Genomic DNA, 20,999 nt, shown 5'->3' with positions numbered 1-20,999 from the left:
CAGCTCCCTCCAAAGATTTTCTACTGGGGTCATGTCTGGAGACTGGCTAGGCCACTCCAGGACCTTGAAATATTTCTTACGGAGCCACTGCTTAGTTGACTTGACTTTGTGTTTCAGGTCATTGTCATGCTGGAAGACCCAGCCACGTCCCATCTTTAATACTCTTACTGAGGGAAGGAGATTGTTGGTCAGAAATCTTGAGATACATGACTCCATCCATCCTCCCCCCTTCAATACAGTGCAGATGTCCTGTCCCCTTTGCAAATAAAAAAAGCACCCCCAAAGCATTTATGATATTGATAAACACTGGCGCTCCACATTGAGGATTGGAAAAAATGGAAAACAAGGTGGGATGTTGTATAAAAAGCTGCTGGTGTAAGACAGGCTCTGTGTATGGACCTGTTAATTGTTAGATCCAATTACTAATAATAATTATCACCGCGCTAGTTATATGAACAGAACAATGTAAGGAATGAACCTAAATGGTCATGAGAATAAAACTATATAAAAATGCACTTACTGCTTACTGCTAATATCGTTGGTGATATTGGGCTGTGAGTCCTAATTCGATGCAAGATGCAGGTAGAGAGATATGTTGTTCCAGAAGATTTGTGGGATAAATTCCCCACTGAATTTTGGACAAATTGGAATGGCATGAGAATTTTATTTTAGGTACCCTGGACATAATCACTTTACACGGTAATTACCCACAAAAAAGGCTGTCAAGCGGCAAATTTTTACCTTCACGCATTGGGGCTACATAAGGAACCACAAATCCAATTCATCATAAACAGTATTGACTTTATATTAAAACTATCTTAGGTACGAAAAACAACACTATATATCACATTGCAAGAAGGACTCATATTATGGTGTCGTTTTAGCGACGACATTCTATTCATTTGGGGTGGCTCATCCACAGCCCTACAATCATTCATCTCTAGTTTGAACATCAATGATTATGGTCTAGAATTTACACCTACTACCAGTAAGACCAGTGTCAACTTTCTAGATCTAACCATTTGTGTGGAAAACAATGAATTAATCACAAAATGTTTTTGCAAAGACAGACTCCAACATCTTTACTCATATACCAGCTGTCACCTACCAATCTGGCTGACAACTATCCCTAATAATAATAATAATCATCTTTATATAGCGCCAACATATTCCTCAGCGCTTTACAGTTTAACAGTTTCAAAACACAAGTCATAAGTAACAACGCTAACAATACAACAATTAAAGCAAAATAAGACGACCCTGCTCGTGAGAGCTTACAATCTACAATGAGGTGGGGGAGATACAAAGTACAGGTGTGTATTTACAATGGTGTATTTACAATGATGGTCCAGCCATCTTGAGGGATGGAGATAGTGAATAGGCTACACATGCACACTTAAGGCCCCGTCACACATAGCGACTCACCAGCGATCCCGACAATGATATCAACGTGTCAGGATAGCTGGTGAGTCGCTACATGATCGCTGGGGAGCTGTCAAACAGACAGCTTCACCAGCGATCAGGACCAGCGATGTCGAGCACGCGGCGTCGCTGTGTACTTAGTTACCAGCGCGCAGATGCAGGGAGCTGGTAACTAAGTTACACATCGGGTTTCTAAGGGACGTGCGTCACTTAGAAACCCGATGTGTACCTTAGTTACCAGCTCTCTGCATTAGCGCGCTGGTAACTAAGGTACACAGAGGCTTTCTAAGCAGAGCGCCGTGCTTAGAAACCCTGCGTTTACCTTAGTTACCAGCTGATCGCTGGTCTCCCGCCTGTCACACGCAGTGATGCTTGCAGGCCAGCAGGAGACCAGTGACCAAAAAAATGTCCAGGGCTTTCCAACAGCGATCAGCAATACCGGCATGGGGGGCCGGTCGCTGATCGCTGTCACAAACAGCAATCTCGCTGGTGAGATCGCTGTTACGTCACAAAACTTGTGACTCGCAGCGATCTCGCTAGCGAGATCGCTATGTGTGACGGGGCCCTTACACATAGAATGACTTTGATTAGTGAACGTGATAGGCCGCTCTGAACAGATGTGTTTTGAGGGAGAGCCTGAAACTATGCAAATTATGGATAGTCCTAATTTCTTGGGGTAGAGCATTCCAGAGGATTGGCATAGTGCTGCAGAAGTCTTGGAGACGGGAGTAGGAGGTACGGATTAGTGCAGAGGTTAGTCGAAAGTCATTTGCAGAGAGCAGCGGTCGGTTAGGCCGATAAGACATGAGGGGGGAGATGTAGGGGGGTGCTGCACTGTGGAGAGCTTTGTGGGTGAGAACAAGTACTTTGAATTGGATCCTATAATGTATGGGCAGCCAATGTAAGGACTGGCGAAGAGCGGACGTGTCCGAGTACTGATTAGTCAGATGGATGACCCTGGCTGCTGCATTAAGTATGGACTGGAGAGGGGATAGTTGAGTAACGGGGAGGCCAATTAATAGAGCGTTGCAGTCGTCCAGGCGGGAGTGGATCAATGCTACAGTGAGGGTTTTTGTTGTTTCCATGGTGAGAAAAGGGTGGATTCTAGAGATATTCTTTAGGTGTAAGTGGCAAGAACGGGCAAGCGATTGTATATGGGATGTGAAGGAGAGATTGGTGTCAAACACCCAGACACTGCGCCTGCTGCCGGAGTGTTATTATGGTGCCACCCACGGAGAGGGAAATGTCAGATTTAGGAAGGTTAGTAGACGGCAGGAGCAGAAGTTGTTTAGTTTTGGAGAGATTGAGTTTCAGATAGAGAGCGGACATGATGTTGGACACTGCGGACAGACTGTAACTGGCGTTCTGTAGTACAGCGGGGGTAAGGTCAGGGGATGAAGTGTATAGTTGTGTGTCATCAGCATAAAGATGGAACTGAAAGCCAAATCTGCTAATGGTCTGTCCAATTGGGGCCGTGTAGAGAGAGAAGAGGTACCCCGACAGCGAGAGGAAGAGGAGATGACGTGGAGCCAGAGAACAAAACACTGAAGGAGCGGTCAGAAAAAGAGGAAGAGAACCAGGAGAGAGCAGTGTCCTTAATGCCTAGTGACTGGAGCCTAGAGAGTAGGAGAAGGTGGTCAACAGTGTCGAAAGCTGCAGATAGGTCGAGAAGAATGAGCAGAGAGTGGTCACCGTTACATTTTGCTGTCAGAAGGTCATTGGTCACTCTGATGAGTGCAGTTTCAGTCGAATGTAGGGGGCGGAAGCCAGACAGTGAAGGGTCCAGAAGGGAGTGAGTGGAGAGATAACGGGTAAGGCAGGCGTAAACTAGGCGCTCCAAAAGTTTAGAGATGAAGGGGAGATTGGAGACTGGTCTGTAGTTTGTCCAGGATAGGTCGAGAGCGGGTTTCTTTAGTAATGGCGTAGCGATGGCGTGTTTGAAGGAGGATGGGAAAATGCCCGAGGAGAGGGAGAGATTAAAGATTGCAGTTAGGCGAGTTGTGACGGCTGGAGAGAGAAACTGGAGGAGATGTGAGGGAATGGGGTCGGTAGTGAATTTGCAGCTGGGGCCAGCACACCAGGGAGTGGTTAGATGATCAAAGGCACTAGACCAGGCTACATCTATATGCCATAGCACCTTCCACCTGATAAGATCTAGAGAGGCCCCAGTCACGGATATAAAGCAGTAAGTATTAAATACAGTGCAACAAATGAATTATTGGCCAATACATGCACATTAGACGTAACTGTACCAATATCAAAGATCATCATATTGAAACTGACAGTTTAACAGCAGAATTTGTAGAAAAAGGGTATGATTTACCGGCTTTGAATCAATCCAAATATGAAATAGTAAATATACCCAGAGAATCAATGATATACAAAACCCCGAAAAATTTTAACCCACCCACCCTCCAGGAACAAATACTTCAATTGCCCATCATCACTCAATTCCATTCCGGCTACAAAAAATTTAAAAATATACCGGTAATTCGTAAATATTGGCCAATATTACAAGGGGACAAATGTATTGGAGATTTACTACCAAACATTCCCAGATTTGTATACACTAAAGCTCAGAATCTGGGTCTTTACTTGCCCCTACCACAAAACCAGTAATATCCAACATCAACAACATTAACAAATTGACCAAAATCTAAAATTACTGGTTTTATATCATGTGGCAAATGCCCTTGTTGAAAACATAAAAATGTGGTAAAAAAAAAAATCTACACCTCCTTTAGAGATGTGAACGATACTAACGGGTATCCTACTAAATCCGTGATCACCTGTGAATCAACAGGAGTTCTTGACATCCTCAAATGCCTTTGTGATAAAATATATGTTGACCGCATCGAAGAACATTTGGACAACAACATTAGCAAAGGGTTTACAGGACACCCCATATCCCGACATTTTTGCGAAAAACATAAATCATGCACGGGAGTTTTATTTTATGGTATCCAATTGGTACCCAAAAACCAGAGGAGTGGGGATTATATCAAATTCATGTCAAGGGTGGAATCCAAAATAGATTTTTGCCCTAGACAGTCTAGCACCAATAGAGTTGAATCAAGAAATAGAGCTATATGCATTTTAATTAATGTTGGTATATATAAAAAAAAAAAAAAAAAAAAAAAAAAAAGTTATGAGGTGGATAGTGTTGGATCTATCAAAACACTCAACAAATGTATTTATTCGTCTATAAACTTTTAGCTGCCCAATACTAGCATAAATAATATAATAAATATACTATAGCCATACCACTCAGAATCATATCATAATTTTATTGAAAATGCAACAAATATATTTTATATGCTTTTAATATACTCTTGAAACCTAATGTTTTTATTATGTACACATTCATTTATCCTATTACCACAAGGAATCTCATAACGAATATAGAGATTTTATACATTGTATCGATAGTATTCATACATGTTTTGCGAGGCATCCTTTATTTTATAGCCTTTTCAATACGCACTTATGCAATTTTAGCAATAAAACATGGATTTTTGTGAGTACTCACCGTAAAATCCTTTTCTCCGAGACGCTCATTGGGGGACACAGAGACTGTGGGTGTGTGCTACTGCCGTCTGGAGCTGACACTAGGCATACAAAAAACAAGTTAGCTCCTCCTCCACCGCATACACCCTCGCCCCTATAGCGGGCGGAAACCAGTTTAGTGCAAAAGCAGTAGGAGGACATACAAAAATTAGCCTTAATGCAATAAATCATATGTCTGAAAAAAGGGATCACCCTGTCTTAAACAAGAAAATATGTTAAATAATAAGTATGAGCCAACCGGCTATCAGGGTGGGTGCTGTGTCCCCCAATGAGCGTCTCGGAGAAAAGGATTTTACGGTGAGTACTCACAAAAATCCATGTTTCTCCTTCGTCTCATTGGGGGACACAGAGACTGTGGGACGTCCTAAAGCAGTCCCTGGGTGGGATAACACTCACCGATCCAAGCCGCATGCTTTCCTGTTTAAAGGTGTGCCACTGCTGCTTGGAGAATTCTTCTGCCCAGGCTCCTCTCGGCCCAGCGGAGCACATGTCCCACCTCGCGCATGGCTGCCCTGCTGCGTGTGCCCCCCTGGTGATTCACGTACGCCACTGCTGTGGCGTTGTCCGACTGAATCCGAATCGGGTATCCTGCTAGCACATGTTGGAACTGCTGCAAGGCCAACCGTATTGCTCGAATCTCCAACAGATTGATAGGGAGACGAGCTTCCTGAGGCGACCACTGCCCCTGTGCCGTGTGGTGGCGGAAGATTGCCCCCCAACCGGAGAGACTCGCATCGGTCGTGATCACTAACCAATGATCCGGAGGAAAGGGCTTTCCCTGCAGAAGCGACCGATCGCGTGTCCACCATTGAAGAGTCTGTCGGACCTGAGAGGACAACCTGCACGGGTGATCGAGTGAGAACGGGCTCCTGTCCCAAGCCGCTAACAGGGCATGCTGCAGGGGGCGGAGATGAAACTGAGCAAACGGGATTGCTTCCATCGCTGCCACCATCCTGCCCAGGACCCCCATCCCGAATCGGATAGTATGGAGGTCTGGCTGTTGAAGTCTTCGAGCTCCCTGTCGGAGTGCCCGAGCCTTGTCCTGAGGGAGAATTACCAATCCCTGGGAGGTATCGAATATCATCCCTAGGAAAACAATCCTCTGGGCCGGCGTGAGGAATGATTTCTTCCTGTTGATCATCCATCCTAGACGAGACAAGGTATCTAGTGTGATGGTGACACTCTCCTCGCACGCTGGACGGGACGGGCCCTTTACCAGAAGGTCGTCCAGGTATGGCAACACCACAATGCCCCGGGAATGAAGAGTGGCCATGGCGACCGCCATCACCTTCGTGAATAGTCTGGGGGCCGTGGCCAAACCGAAAGGCAGCGCCACAAACTGGAAGTGCCGTCCCTCGACCGCAAACCGTAGGAATCTCTGATGCGGGGGAAAAATAGGGATGTGTAAATAAGCATCCTGAACATCGAGGCCAGGTATTCTCCTTTCTCCATGGAGGATATAACCGACCGGAGGGACTCCATGCGAAAATGCCTGACCCTGATGAACCTGTTTAGTAGCTTTAGGTCGAGAACCGGCCTTACCGCTCCATCCTTTTTGGGCACTGCGAACAGGTTGGAATAAAACCCTTGGGTTCTTTCGCTCCTTGGCACCGGAACGATGACCCCTTTGTGCTGCAGCACTTCGATGGCCCCCCGTAATGCCTCTGCCCGAGACCTTGACTTGGGAAGCCGGGAGGGAAAAAATCGTGTTGGCGGACGTTTTATAAACTCTATCTTGTACCCGGAAGATATCAGCTCCGTCACCCATGCGTCGCGTGCCACCGCAGCCCATATGTGACAGAACCGGCGCAGACGACCGCCAATCCTGCTGTCCTCGGGTACCGCACTTCTCGAGTCATTTTGTAGAGGGCCTCTGGGACCTGGCCCCCCTTGATCTGGGCGGACGCCCTCACATCCTACCCAGCGGGTTGGTCCTGTAGGTGACCTGACGCTCTTTGTCATGGTTATAGCGCGCAGGAGCGGGGGTACTGGCCGTTGCCGTCCACGCGGGGGCGCGAAATGCCCGAAAACGCGCCTGAGGCTGACAAAATGGCGTCCTTGTTTTCTGTTGTGGGAGAAACACGGGTATTACATACATGGTAATGTGTTTTTTCATGAGACATGACGGCACCACGAGAGAGGGGATCCGCCCAGCGAGGACAGGAAACCTTCAAGATAAAAGGGGCGGCTCCTCTCTCCGCATCAGTTGTTTTACAGAGCACGAGATAAATAATACAACTTTAACGCTGATAAATTTCCGACACCAAGGGAGTGTATAATACTAATAATGCACCCAACTAATGACGTGATCAAATAGGGAGGGAATATAAGGGTGCCGTCATGTCTCATGAAAAAACACATTACCAGGTATGTAATACCCGTGTTTTTCCATTCTACATGACGGCACCACGAGAGAGTTACAGAGATTTGTATTCTCTTTAGGGGGGGATCACTGCTTGTAACACTCTTCTCCCGAATGTGAGATCAGAGGTAGCAGATAGGTCTAATCTATAATGTCTGAAAAAGGTAGATGGAGAGGACCAAGTGGCCGCCTTACAGATCTGGTCGATGGAGGCGTCCGCTCTCTCCGCCCAGGACGTTGCCATGGCCCTCGTGGAATGGGCTTTTAGGCCCTCTGGAACAGCCCTACCTGCACTACTATATGCTAGTATGATGGCCTCTCTCACCCATCTAGCTATAGTTTGCTTAGAGGCTTTAAGGCCCTTCCTTGCCCCCTGATATGAAACAAACAGGGCCCTCTGTTTCCTCCAGGGTTTTGTCATCTCCAAATATTGTAGGATACATCTCCTAACATCTAAGCAATGTAGCCTCTCCTCCTTCTTGTTACCGGGGTTAGAACAAAAGGATGGCAAGACTATTTCTTGAGCTCTGTGGAATTTCGACACTACCTTAGGGAGGTATGCTGGGTCTAATCTTAAGACAACTCTATCGTCCATAATCTGAGTGTACGGCGGGTCTGCTGACAGTGCGTGTAAGTCCCCCACCCTACGTGCCGATGTAAGCGCTACTAATAAGGCTGTTTTTAAAGTTAACACTTTATCTGATGTCACGTCTAGTGGTTCAAATGGACTTTCTGTTAGAGATGATAGGACTAAGTTTAGATCCCAGGGAGGAGGTTTAGGAGATGGGACAGAGTTGGCTCTAGTACAGACCCGGATAAACCTGGCCACCCATCTATCATTTGCTAGGTCATAATTGAATAATGCTGCCAGTGCTGAAACGTGTACTTTGAGGGTGCTGACAGCTAAGCCCAAGTCTAAACCCCTTTGCAGAAACTCTAGCACTGCCCTCACAGGTACTTCCCCCTCCTGTATTGGGCCCGAGGTGGACAAAAATTTTCTCCATATTCTCCCGTATATTTTTGTAGTCACTGGCTTTCTGCTACTGATTAGGGTGGAAATTAACCTTTGTGAAAACCCTTTTTTCTCTAACAGCGACCTTTCAAATTCCAGGCTGTCAAATGCAACCTGGAGTTCGGAGGGTGATTGAAGGGACCCTGTGTTAGGAGGTCGTGGTCCTCTGGGAGTACCCACGGTTCCGTCACTGACATCACTCTTAGCCAGTAGAACCATGGTCTTTTTGGCCAAAAGGGAGCTATCATAATTACTCTGGCTCGGTCCTCCCTGATCTTCTTCAGGACTAATGGAATGAGGCATATCGGGGGGAAGGCGTACAGGAGACCTGATGTCCATTTTATCCTGAAGGCGTCTACCGCCAGTGGCATGTCTGCTGGACTTAGAGAGCAGAACTTTTGAACCTTTCTGTTGGTTTTTGAGGCGAAGAGATCTATTATGGGTTTCCCCCACATAAGCATAATCCGTTGAAAAATGGACTCTTTTAGACACCATTCGCCTTGCTTCAACCGGTTCCTGCTCAGAAAGTCTGCCTTCAAGTTGTCCACACCTCGGATATGCAGGGCCGATAATGAGAGAAACTGACGTTCTGCTAGAGTCAGGATTCTTCCCGCTATCTTCATTAATTAATGACCGAGAACGGGTGCCCCCCTGATGGTTCACATATGCTACTGCTGTCCGATTGTCTGATAGGACTTTCACGTGATGTCCTGTCAGGTGTGTCAGTAAACCTTCCAACGCCCTTTCGATGGCTAACAGCTCCCACTCGTTTGAGGATAGATCTCTTTCGTCCTGAGCCCAAGGATCTTGAAGCCATAGGGTGTCTAGATGGGCTCCCCAGCCCCAAGGGCTGGCATCTGTCGTGATTACTCTGGAGGCTGTGTATGTCCAGGGTACTCCCCTTGGAGAGGACTCTATCTGTAACCGCCACCTGAGTGACTGGAGTACAGGGTCCGGGATGGTGAGTTTTTGCTCTAACTGCCCCTGAAGCCTCAGATCGTTTTGTAACACGCACCACTGAAGTTCCCTTGTGTGAAACTGAGCCCATTTTATTGCTGGTATGCAGGAAGTTAGGGATCCCAACACTGACATGGCTTTCCTCAGAGTCATTACTGGCTTTCTTAATGTTGTCCTGATTAGGTTTTTGATTTTTCCTTCTTTTTCCTCTGGAAGGCGACATTCCTGCACCACTGAGTCTATTGTTAGGCCCAAAAAATTCTGGATCATTGTTGGTTCCAGTTTGGATTTTTTGAGGTTCAGTTGCCAACCCAGAGTCTGAAGTGTCTCCATCACTATCTTGACTTGTTCCTGACAGTGAGAGAAATCTCTCCCCACTATCAGGAAGTCGTCCACATATGGTATTACCAGGGCATCTTTTTCCCTGAGATGTGCCGAGACCTCCGCAATTAATTTTGTGAAGACCCGGGGGGCTATTGCTACCCCAAAGGGCAGAGCCCTGTATTGGAAGTGATGCCACTGAGATTTTATCTGGACTGCCACCCTGAGATATTTGCGGTCTTGCTGCCGGATCGGGACATGATAGTAAGCGTCCTTGAGATCCAGGACCGCCATGTAACACCGAGGAAAGAGGAGTTTCACTGCAGATCTTATGGTTTCCATCTTGAATGATGGGACTATCAAATATCTGTTGAGGCTTTTCAGGTTTATAATTGTCCTCCAGGAATTGTCTGGTTTCTTTATTAGAAATAGGGGGGAGTAAAAGCCTTCCTTTTTTTCTTTTTCCGGAACTTCTTCCAGTACGAGTTTCTGTATGAGTGACAATACCTCCTCTTCCAGACTCTCTTGTCTTTCTTGAGAAGATTGCACTGGAGTCTGAATGAATTTTTGTGGTGGCCAATGGTGGAACTTTAATTCCAGACCTGACCCCACTATCTGTCGGATCCAGGTGCTGGATGAGATTCTCTCCCAGGCTGGGAGGAAGTGAGAGAGCCTTCCCCCCACCTGAGAAGGACCGTCACTGGGAGGGCTTTTTGGCTTCCCTGGAGGGCTTACCGAAATAGAAGCCTCTCCCTCCTCTGTATCGCCTGTCAGAATTGTTTTTGTCTCGATCTCTGAATTGTTGCTTTCTGAATTTTCGGCCCCTCTGAAAGGAGCGCCGAAACGCCTGAAATGGTTGTTTTGGAAAATTTTTCTTTGTATCACCCGCTTTTTCCAATACGTCATCCAACGCTGGTCCGAACAAGAAATTTCCCTCGCATGGCAGAGAGCACAGTTTCATCTTTGCCTGAGTGTCCCCCGGCCAGCATTTTAGCCATACTGCGCGCCGTCCTACATTGGTTAAGGCTGCTGACTTTGCTGCTAGTCTGGCCGAGTCTGCAGAAGCCTCTGCGAGAAAGTCTGCCGCCGCTCTAATAGCCGGTAATGCTTCCAGAATTGACTCTCTGGGCACTCCATGTTCTAGTTGATCCTCCAAGTTGTCTACCCATATCTTTAGAGACCTAGCCACACACGTAGCTGAGATAGCTGGTCTTAGTGCCCCAGCCGAGGTTTCCCAGGCTGTCTTAAGGCAACTGTCAGTCTTTCGGTCCAGCGGTTCTTTCAGAAACCCCAGATCCTCAAAGGGTAGGGAGGTTTTCCTGGCGACTTTTGATATCGCTACGTCGATTTTGGGAGCTCTATCCCAGGATGAGGATGCCTCTTCCTCAAAGGGATACCTCCTCTTCAGAGAATTAGATATCTGGGACTTTTTCTCTGGTTTTTCCCATTCGCGTTTTATGAGCTCTTCTATTTGCTCATTAATAGGGAAGGTCTTACGCTTTTTCTTTTGTAGTCCACTGAACATAAGTTCTTGGGCTGTCTTTTTTGCTCGCTCCTCTACCAGACCCATGGTAGATCTGATTGCTTTAATAAGTTCATCCGTAGATTCTACTGGGAACGTATCTTCCCCATCTGAGCTACTATCTGAATAGTGCGTTTTATCTGAGTCCTCCTCTGATCCTGTATAGTCTTCTTGAGAGACCCCATAGGGGCTGGATCTATCCCTAGTTTTCCTATCTGCATCCGCAGTTTGCAATGCACTTACTGACTTACAAACCTCGGTTTGGATTAGGGACCTCAGACTATCCGAAAATGAGGGAGTCTCCTCCGCTATAGTTTTGTTAATACACTCCTGGCATAACTTTTTATTCCAGGCTGTTCCTACGGGACTTTTGCATAAAGCACATTCTTTATTCTTAGATTTTCCCCTACTTTTCCTAGGGACTTCCTATACTCCACCCCGCCAGTGTATGTAAGAGAGGGAGGAGAAGGAAGAGAGGAGACAAGAGAAAGAGAACAGACATTAGAGTACTGGACTTTCTCGTAGTTCACTCACCACTCGGACGCTTTCATAAAACGAGTACCGGATCTGGAGGCTGACTGGTCTTCTCACTGTCTCCCAAGGAGACTAGGGACCCCTCCTTCTTGCGTTGACGATCCGCCCGTGCGCTGCCCGAGCGGCTTCCACTGCTGCTGCGGCGTGTCTGGCTCTTTTCGTGTGAGCGTGACCGCCTTGCTTCCTGGCGTGGTTGTATATGCTCTGGTGAGGGGCTCTCCATCCTGCCGTATATGTCTGCTGCTATCTTGTGCTGAGAGCAGTCACACCCTACCATATAATGGTGTAGTGACGCCTGCCGCTACTGGTTTAAATAGCAGCCCCCAGCTTCCAGGTGCTTAGCAGGAGCCACTTAATGAGAGCAGTCACCTTCCGCCTAAGAGGGAAGGTTATTCCCGCTTTTTTTTTTCTAATTGGACCGCCTGGTCCCCGCGCCCTGCTTGCGCCCTGTGTTCGCGCGCCACCGCCTGTGCCCGCGCGTCCCCAGTAACTGCGCACACCCTCCTGTGTCTCTGCTGAGCGCGCCAGTACTACTTCCGGGTCGCCGCTTACCACTTCCGGTTTAGCGTCGGCTTCCTCCCAGCAAGGCCCCGCCATGCGTGCTCCCATGCGCGCATCCTTGCCGCCCCGGTGTGCTCAGCGGCGCGATCCCGGGTTGCCCGGTGAGCGCCTGGGCCCCATACCGGCCATCTGCTCCCTCTTACCTGAGGAGAAGAGGATGGGCGACCACTATACCACCAACGCATCCACCAGGTAAACCTTCCCCTGAATCTTGCAGGGACTGGCGTCGGGTCTCAACAGGGTGGGTACACCAACGTGGCACCCCCGAGGAGCAATATCTTCGCCCAGACACCGATGTGTCGCATGGGCTGCATGGCCACCGTACGTCGACAGGGAGGGAACACGGGGTATCTTTACCTCTTGGAGGGTACACCACCTGTGGCCTCCAAGGTATCCAGCTTCACCCGGGCATCTGCCCCATGGGCTGTGGCCATGCACTCGCTCAGGGGGGACATAGGAATATATGACCCCCGAGGCGACTACCGGTACCTGGTATCAGGTGTAGCAGACCGGCGCCTGCTATTTGATCACCCGATCCAGGCCCAGGCATCCTCTTCTTTCTTCCATCAAGAGGTTTTCATCTTGAGGGTTTCCCATCGAGGACAGGAAACCAACTGATGCGGAGAGAGGAGCCGCCCCATTTATCTTGAAGGTTTCCTGTCCTCGCTGGGCGGATCCCCTCTCTCGTGGTGCCGTCATGTAGAATGGAAAAAACTACTTTTACCCCCTGTTGCGTCCGAAATGAGTCTATCCAATTCTTCCCCAAATAGTCGGTTACCCTGAAAGGGCAGGGAAGTCAAGGATTTTTTAGACACCGAATCAGCCCGCCACAGCCTTAACCACAAGGCTCTCCTAATGGCGATTGCGTTTGCTGCTGCAAGTGCTGCGCTATTAGCTGCATCCAAGGATGCATTAATTAGAGTCACCCGCCATTGCGATCTGACTTGTTATCTCGGCCACCTCTGCTGGCAACTCCCTATCCTGCAGGATCTCATTTAAAGAGTCCGACCAGGACATCATGGCTTTGGCCACCCATGTTGCCGCAAAGGAAGGGAAGAGCGCTGATCCTGATGCTTCGTACACCGAGCGCGCTAATCCCTCTATGAGCCGATCCGTGGGGTCCTTGATGGCCGAACCACTAGGCACTGATAACAGGGATCTTGAGGCCAGGCGGGATACCGGGGGATCCACCGCCGGAGACTCTGCCCATTTTTTACAGAGCTCTGGCGCAAATGGATATCTTGATCCTAGCGTCTTCTGTCCCGAAAAACGCTTGTCTGGCCGTTCCCGGTGCCGCTGCACTATATCCTCGAACTCAGGATGAGTGCTGAACACTCTCCGCGGCTTCCGGGCCTTTTTAAAAGACACCTTATGCCCTGCGGTTAGGGTGACCTCATCATCAATACCCAGAGTCTGGTTGACAGCCTCAATGAGACTGTCCACCGTCTCCCGGCACCCTGGGGTGTCCAGGTCCAAGGATTCTTCCACATCCTCTACTGAGCTCTGCTCGCTCCCTGAAAGGGGTGACGGCGAGCGTGATGCCACACTCGCAGATGCTGAAGCACCGGAGGGGCCTGGCGACACAGTATGGGTTCTCTTCCTATGTGCCTGCCTAGAGAGAGTGCGGCCCCTGCAGGCCGGCGGCTCATGTGAGGAGGCAGAACCCTCCCAACCAGGCGAGCCGTCATCTCTACCCCTATCCGGGGCCTGAAGGGTCTCAATTGCCTTTGTTAATGATACCATAGACCGAGAGAGGGATACCGCCCACTCTGGGGGTTCCGGACCCCTGGGCTCTGCTGCGGGGGAGGGCTCCTGGGCGCGTTCGGTGTCACAGGTTTCACATAATTTACTGGTCTGCGCTCGTGGGAATCTAACGCCACAGGAAACGCATGCGGCATAGAAGGATGTGTGCGCTTTACCTTTTCCAGACATACTGCTGGAAAAGGCCAGAAAAATAAATGGATAATAGATTCTCATATATATATATATGTATATATATATTAAGTCCTTTCCCGGCTCCTGCCGTGGGAGGCCCCTCCAGCTGCGTTGGTGGCGGTCTCCGGGGACTGCCGCGCTTTGTGCGGTAAGCTCCTGTGGCCTACCCCGGACTGCCGTCGGAGACTCCATTTTATCCGGCGCCCGCCCTGCCAGGAGGGGGGCGGCGCCGGAAGTGACGCCGACGGACGCCGCGCTGAGGACGGGACTTCCGCCCGCGGACCAGGCCGGAGCCGCGGCCTAAATTCCGATACCCCCCGCCCCGGATCCTACGCCGATACCGGGGACGGGGGCGCCGAAGCGACGCCGCCTAAGACGCGGCCGGAGCGCTGCCGCCCACTTCCGCCCGCGGCCTAGGCCGAAGCTGCGGGCTAAATTAATGGCGCTACCCACCTGGGGTCCAAACGCCGGGCCCCAGCGACGTCCTCTCCTCCACCTCCTGTGCAGCCACTGCCCGCTCTGCCCCAGGTATTGGGGGTTTGGGGGGGGGGGGGGGTGACCTCTGCTGGCCTCTGCGCCCAGGGCCCTCCGCACCTGCTAGTCTCCTTCTTGGACGGTGCAGGCGCCCTAACTCCGTCTGCCCTGTAGGGCGAGGAGAGGGACCGTCCGCCGCCGTGCAGCACCGCCGTCAAGCGTTGGTGGAGCAGTGGGGGCGCACAGACTAGTCTTGTGCCCGTGTGCAAGCCCATGGTTTCCATACCTAGGGGTGGACAGGGCAAAGTCTGGCATAGTGTCCCACGTCGCGGGAGAGGAGACGTGGAGGGACTCTCGCACGTAGTCGCCCGTTGCTGGTTTGGGGAAATCGGATCCTTTCTATAGGATGCGTTGCCCCTTCTCATCTTCAAAAAATAACAAACACGAAAAATAGATGTCTGGGGAAAAGTCCCAGAGGTGTCCCTCGGTGCGGGAAAGGATACGCGGAGCGATGCTCAACGCGTGCTCGCCCGTTGATGGTTTGGGGAGATCGGACCCTTTCTATAGGGTCCGTCGCCCCTATCTCCTCTTCATAGTGAGAACCGAAAAAAGAAACCTAGTCTGGAGAAACCAGACTGCGTGTGCCTCCAAAGACACTAAGCAAAAAACTGGTTTCCGCCCGCTATAGGGGCGAGGGTGTATGCGGTGGAGGAGGAGCTAACTTGTTTTTTGTATGCCTAGTGTCAGCCTCCAGACGGCAGTAGCACACACCCACAGTCTCTGTGTCCCCCAATGAGACGAAGGAGAAATTTCAGTTTTTATTGCGTCTTCTCTTCAATGGAACTATCTCAATTATACACTCAGGCCCTAATTAGGAACCTACACAACTATGACATTAGCTTGTTAATCTATTATGGACCAATGATCACCTTTTGTTGATCTCCATATAATAAATCATCCCACTCATCCTAAATTGATCCTTAAGTTTCCCTGCATTTACACAGAATTAACTGCAGCTGCACATAGGGAGGGTTGGCACACCACTATATAAGGACGGGCTCAGACGTAGGCGGTAACAACCCTGACGAAGAGGGCTAGCGTCCCTTGAAACGCGTTGGTAGCTGTTCATCATGCGCACCCGTCCATTCAGCTCGGTGACGTCACCTCAAACCCCCGCCCCCTCCTTCCCTGCCACGACCTCAGCGTTGCTTCCGGCCGGGGCACGCGAGGATTTGGCGGTTCTGGGCATTGCGGCAACTCCTCTGCAGTAGATGCTGTATAGCACAACCACAGTGCTGGCACATCCCCAGGATCTTCACGCACTATATCACCAATGATAAGGTCAGTGAGTACTATCAGTCTACCACAGACCTTGATCGCGTTTACCTTGTCACCAGTGCAACCATTGATATATCCTTTTAGTGGCAGATCCCTCTGCACTAGCACATACGGGATAGGCACCACAACTACTTTTGATCAGCGGATCCTGTATATAGCATAACCATATTGCCTGCAAATTGAACACCAACAGATTCCTTCATACACAATATTACCAACAGGAATAGTGAGTACACCAGATTTACACAAACAGATTCGGACTGCATCTATTCTCCTATCATCATAACTAATGAAAATATAAATCTGTTTAATTAGTGGTAAACTCATTTGCACGGAACCCTACGGGGGATAGTATCCCCTATCATTACGCTCCCTACAAGCAAATTTCTTATATGGACTATCAGCAGACTATACCACTAATGACAATTTAAGTAAGCAAATCTGTACATTTGTCCATACGTACCTCACTATTTTGTTCCACTTATAACCAGTGGGGCTATAAATTTTCACTCATCTTTTATATTCTTTTTTAAACCAGTGGGGAATTTATCCCACAAATCACCTGGAACATATCTCTCCACCTGCATCTTGCATCGAATTAGGACTCTCAGCCCACTATATCACTAATAATATAAGCAGTAAGTGCATTTTTATATGTTTTATTGTCAAGACCATTTAGGTTCATTTCTTACATTGTTCTATTTATATAACTAGCGCGCTGATTATTATTATTAATAATTGCACCCCCAAAGCATGTTAACCCCACCATGCATGATGGTTTGGACGGTGTTCTTAGGGTTGTACTCCTCAATCTTCTCTCAACACTGCAAGTGGAGTTTACACCAAAAAGTTTTATTCTGGTTTCATCTGACCACATGACCTTCTCCCATCCCTCCTCTGGATCTTCGAGATGGTCATTAGCGAACTGGAAACAGGCCTGGACATATGATGGTGTGATTTGGGGGACCTTGCGTGCCCTGCAGGATTTTAATCCATGACAGAATAGTCTATTAACTGTAACGTTTGAGACGGTGGTCCCAGGTCATTGATAAGGTCATCCCGTGTAGTTCTTGACTGATAACTGAACTTTCTCAAAATCATACTTACCCTACAAGGTGATATCTTGCATAGAGCCCCAGACTGAGAAAGATTGAGTCATCTTGTGTTTCTTCCATCATCTAATAATTGTGCCAACAGTTGTTGCCTTCTCACCAAACTGCTTGCCTATTGTCCTGTAGGCCATCCCAGCCTTTTGCAGATCGCTGTAGCATCGCTTGGAGAACTGATTGACAGGTTGGTCACACTCGTCAAACATAGTGTTTGACGAGTGTGACCAACTTTTTACTATTGAGGCTACCTATGCAGCATCAGTAGTAAAAATATATAAATCGGGTTATTCACCTTCCGAAGTCCCGCACAGCGTCCCCAGGCCTCCGCGATGCTCCGGCAGGTCCCGTTCCCAGTGATGCATTGCGGCAATGACCTTTGATGACATCGTGGTCTCGCAAGACCGCTACAGTGTCTCGAGACAGCGACGTCAGCAAAGGTCATTATCGCAATGCATTACTGGGAATGGGAGCTGCCGCGTGTATCGCTGAAGCCTGGGGACGCTGCGCAGGACGTCGGAAAGTGAATAACTCGATTTTTTATTTTATTTCTTTTTTACAGGGATATGGTACCCAGAGCCTGGAGGACAGTCTCCTCTCCTCCGGACCGTGGGTACCATCTGCAAATGTTCTGCTTACTTTACGCGTGGTGGGCACAGCCACATGCGAAAAGTAAGCAGAACAATGCATTCCTATGTGGGCGGAATTGCCGCGATTCCGCAAAATAATGAGCATGCTGCATATTTTTCCGCAATGCGATTCAGCCGCGGGAAAATCCGCATTAGCACAGCATTGCGGAATCCCATAGAATTGCATGGGATGCTGTTTTTTGCGTTTTCACGGCAAAATCGTGCGTTAAAAACTGCTGCGAAAATGCGAAAAAACCGCGACGTGTGAATGCAGCCTAAAGCAGGGCTGAGTGTGTTTACAAACATTTCCATGTCTCCTCTCAGGGCAGTCAGTGTGGAGGAAAAAAGGAACAGCAGAGCGGAGTGCGATTACAAACTCTTCCAGATCTCCTCTCCAGAAAGTATTAGTGTGAGGGGAGTGGCAGATGTGGTTGCTGTATTCTCCCTCCTTCCACACCTGAATGGCCCTAAGAGGAGATCTGTAAATGTTTGTAATCACACCCAGATCTGCTGTATACTACACAGCTGAAGAGATCAGTGAGGAGGGAATGGAGTGCTTTTTTTCCCCCTCACAGAGTACAATCTCTGGTAACGCCCTGTTGGTGCTATCATACATTATAACCTACATTTTATGAGCCAATATCTCTGCAAGAGAGATGAAAAGTTACGTTTTATTCAGCTCAACAGGCAGGATTCCCATGATATACCTAGTTTAATATTCTAAAACTGGCTAAAGATCGCATCTAATGAAGGTTACTCAACTTATTTTCTAGTCTTCTGGTTTACAGGGTTTGGCTTGCCAATGGAATCAACAGCATGGGTACTCACCCGTTACTGTTCCAAATCCAGGTTTCGCTTCCTTCTCCTGTGGTGGGTTACCTTCGTTGCAAGTCCGTGTTGGTTTACTAAGGTAACCTGGCAAGCACCTCTGCAACTTAAAAGGAAGCTGGCAGCAGGATTGTGCTGAATAAGCTACAGACAGTGTCAGGTTGGCGCCTTTATACTGATTACAATGACACCTGGGTTGATTAAATCTGTCTTGTGGTTGTTGTTTCATCTTTATTTTCAGTTTTAATTAATGATATTCTTGTGCTCTGAGGAGGCCTGTGAGGGGGGGGCGGTCTTTATGTGGTGCTCTGCTTAGGTATTCATATCAATGGCTTATGACAGATCACTGATCCCTCACTGACCTGCCCCTTATTTTACATAAGGAATATAATATGTATTGAAAAAAAAAAACAAACAAAAAAAAACAAACATACCCCCCACAGGCTGCCCTGAAGCACAAGAATCTCATTAATTGAAAACTACAAATAAAGATTAAAGAACAACCACAAGACAGATTTCACCAGCCAAGATATAATTTTAATCAGAACCCCAAAAAAACAGGAGTGTGAAACCAGAATATAAATAAAACAAATCTTTATTGACTACATGATAAAAGACATAATAAAAATTGCATTTGTGTAAGGCTATGTGCACACGTAGTTTTTTTTGGTGTGCGGATTTTGGAGAGGAAACTGCAGGTAAATCCGCAGGACAAAAGTCCTGCGGTTTATCTGCGGTTTTACACCTCATAATGGATTAGGTGTGAAACCGCAGCGTTTCTGTACCAAACAATTGACATGATGCGGATTGTAAACTGCAGCAAAACCGTGCGGAAAAATCCGCAGCATGTGCACAGCGTTTTTTAATTTCGATATGAAATAAAGGTACTGTACAACGCAGCAGAATCTGCACCGTGTGCACATACCCTAAAGGGACTGAAATTGAAAAGAATATACATACCAGGATGGTGACTATTAGTGCAGCGTTGTGGGACATTATCCCTATAACAGTCTCAGCAGCAGATCCTCCCCCACATAACAGTGGGTCATAACCACATTTTTTTGCTTCAATTTCTTTTCCCTACTCCAAAACTTAGATGCGTCTTATGGTCTGGTGTGTCTTATAATCCAAAAAATATGGTATGGTAAGCTGAATGGGCTTTTATAGCTCAGGGGCAGATTTCACACATCCAACATTCATGGTCTACGCACGAACCTCAATGTATGGACTGGCTGAGGGTCTCCTGTCTTGAACTCAACCACCTTACAAACTTGATGAGTTTGGTTCTGGAGATCGCTGTCCTCACACAAACTATAAAAGGTCGCATGTGTGAAACTTGACTAGCTCTTATACTTTGAGCCTTACGTATTAGATATGCCTTTGGCAGTGAAGGGGTTAAGATTGCATGATGCTCTGGTATTCACTGTAATTGAGCTGCAGTAGCTATAAAGAATACTACAGACAACCAGTAAAACTTGTGCCACCATGTTTAGGAACGCTGCACATAGCCTTCCCTATCACACAATTTCCTCATAAACAGAGCATGTCCAAGAAGAAGTTTCATAGAAAATATAATTGAAGTGCAGTTTCTTACTACAGTCAAACGCGTTTCAGAAGATGTAAAACAAGGTTGTGGAGCAGCCTGGACATGGAGAATATGCAGCTTCTCTCTATATGGAAGTCACCACTCACCTGCACGGACATCTACGGGAACATCCTCCTCTTTACACAGACAATTGTCCATCACATACGACTCTTCATCACTTGCTGACGTCTCCACTTTAATATCAAACAGCTCTTCAGCCTAATGTCATGTGGACAAATAGTAAAAATTCAGAAAGTCAAGTCGTATCCGGGCAATACAGCGTCAATTACTAAGGCCTCTTTCACACTTCAGTTTTTTGTGTCAGTTAAAATCCGCCATAAAGGCGGACAAGCGGATCCGTTCGTAACTGATGTGAACGGATGCCACAGGATCAGTTTTTTGACGGATCCGCTGAATGTAGAATATTAAAGGAACCGCGAGAGAGAGAGAGAATTTTTTTTTCCACCGCCAGAAAGGATTTAAGGGTTAAATCCCCGGCTGACTTCCTTTCTCCGGGCATGCGCACTGAAAAATGCGGATCCTACAGCCAAAAAAAGTTGCAGGGTCCGTCCAGGCATGCCGGCGGACGCAAACATTTTGGCGGGTCGGCAAAAAAACGGATCCAACGGATGGCCATCCATCAAGATCCGCCGGTAATGCCACTCAATGAGGAAAAAAACGGATCCGCCAAAAAAAATTGACGGATCCGTTTTTTTCAAAAACTGGCTGATTTTGACTGATTGTCAAAAACGGAAGTGTGAAAGAGGCCTAAGACTGCAACAATAACATTTTGAAACCGGTAACAAACATAACTTCACAACGTTGAGTAAATTACGGATGACAATT

At 47.9% G+C, this 20,999-nt stretch overlaps 1 protein-coding gene across 1 annotated transcript in view; it reads right to left on the bottom strand.

Moving 5' to 3' along the window:
- LOC141100164 (uncharacterized) overlaps positions 1-20,999 on the bottom strand; it is a 137,352-nt gene that overhangs the window by 80,805 nt on the left and 35,548 nt on the right. Inside the window, exon 6 of the mRNA XM_073588440.1 lies at positions 20,261-20,372. Within this exon, the coding sequence (XP_073444541.1) occupies positions 20,261-20,372 (112 nt within the window). The remainder of the gene's footprint in view (positions 1-20,260; positions 20,373-20,999) is intronic.

This window comes from Dendrobates tinctorius, unplaced genomic scaffold (genome assembly GCF_039654945.1).
Source record: "Dendrobates tinctorius isolate UK_male_01 unplaced genomic scaffold, ASM3965494v1 ptg000103l, whole genome shotgun sequence".
Lineage (NCBI taxonomy): Eukaryota > Metazoa > Chordata > Amphibia > Anura > Dendrobatidae > Dendrobates > Dendrobates tinctorius.
The sequence above is the reverse complement of the archived record's forward strand: the minus strand, read 5'-3'. Positions and strand labels throughout refer to the sequence as shown.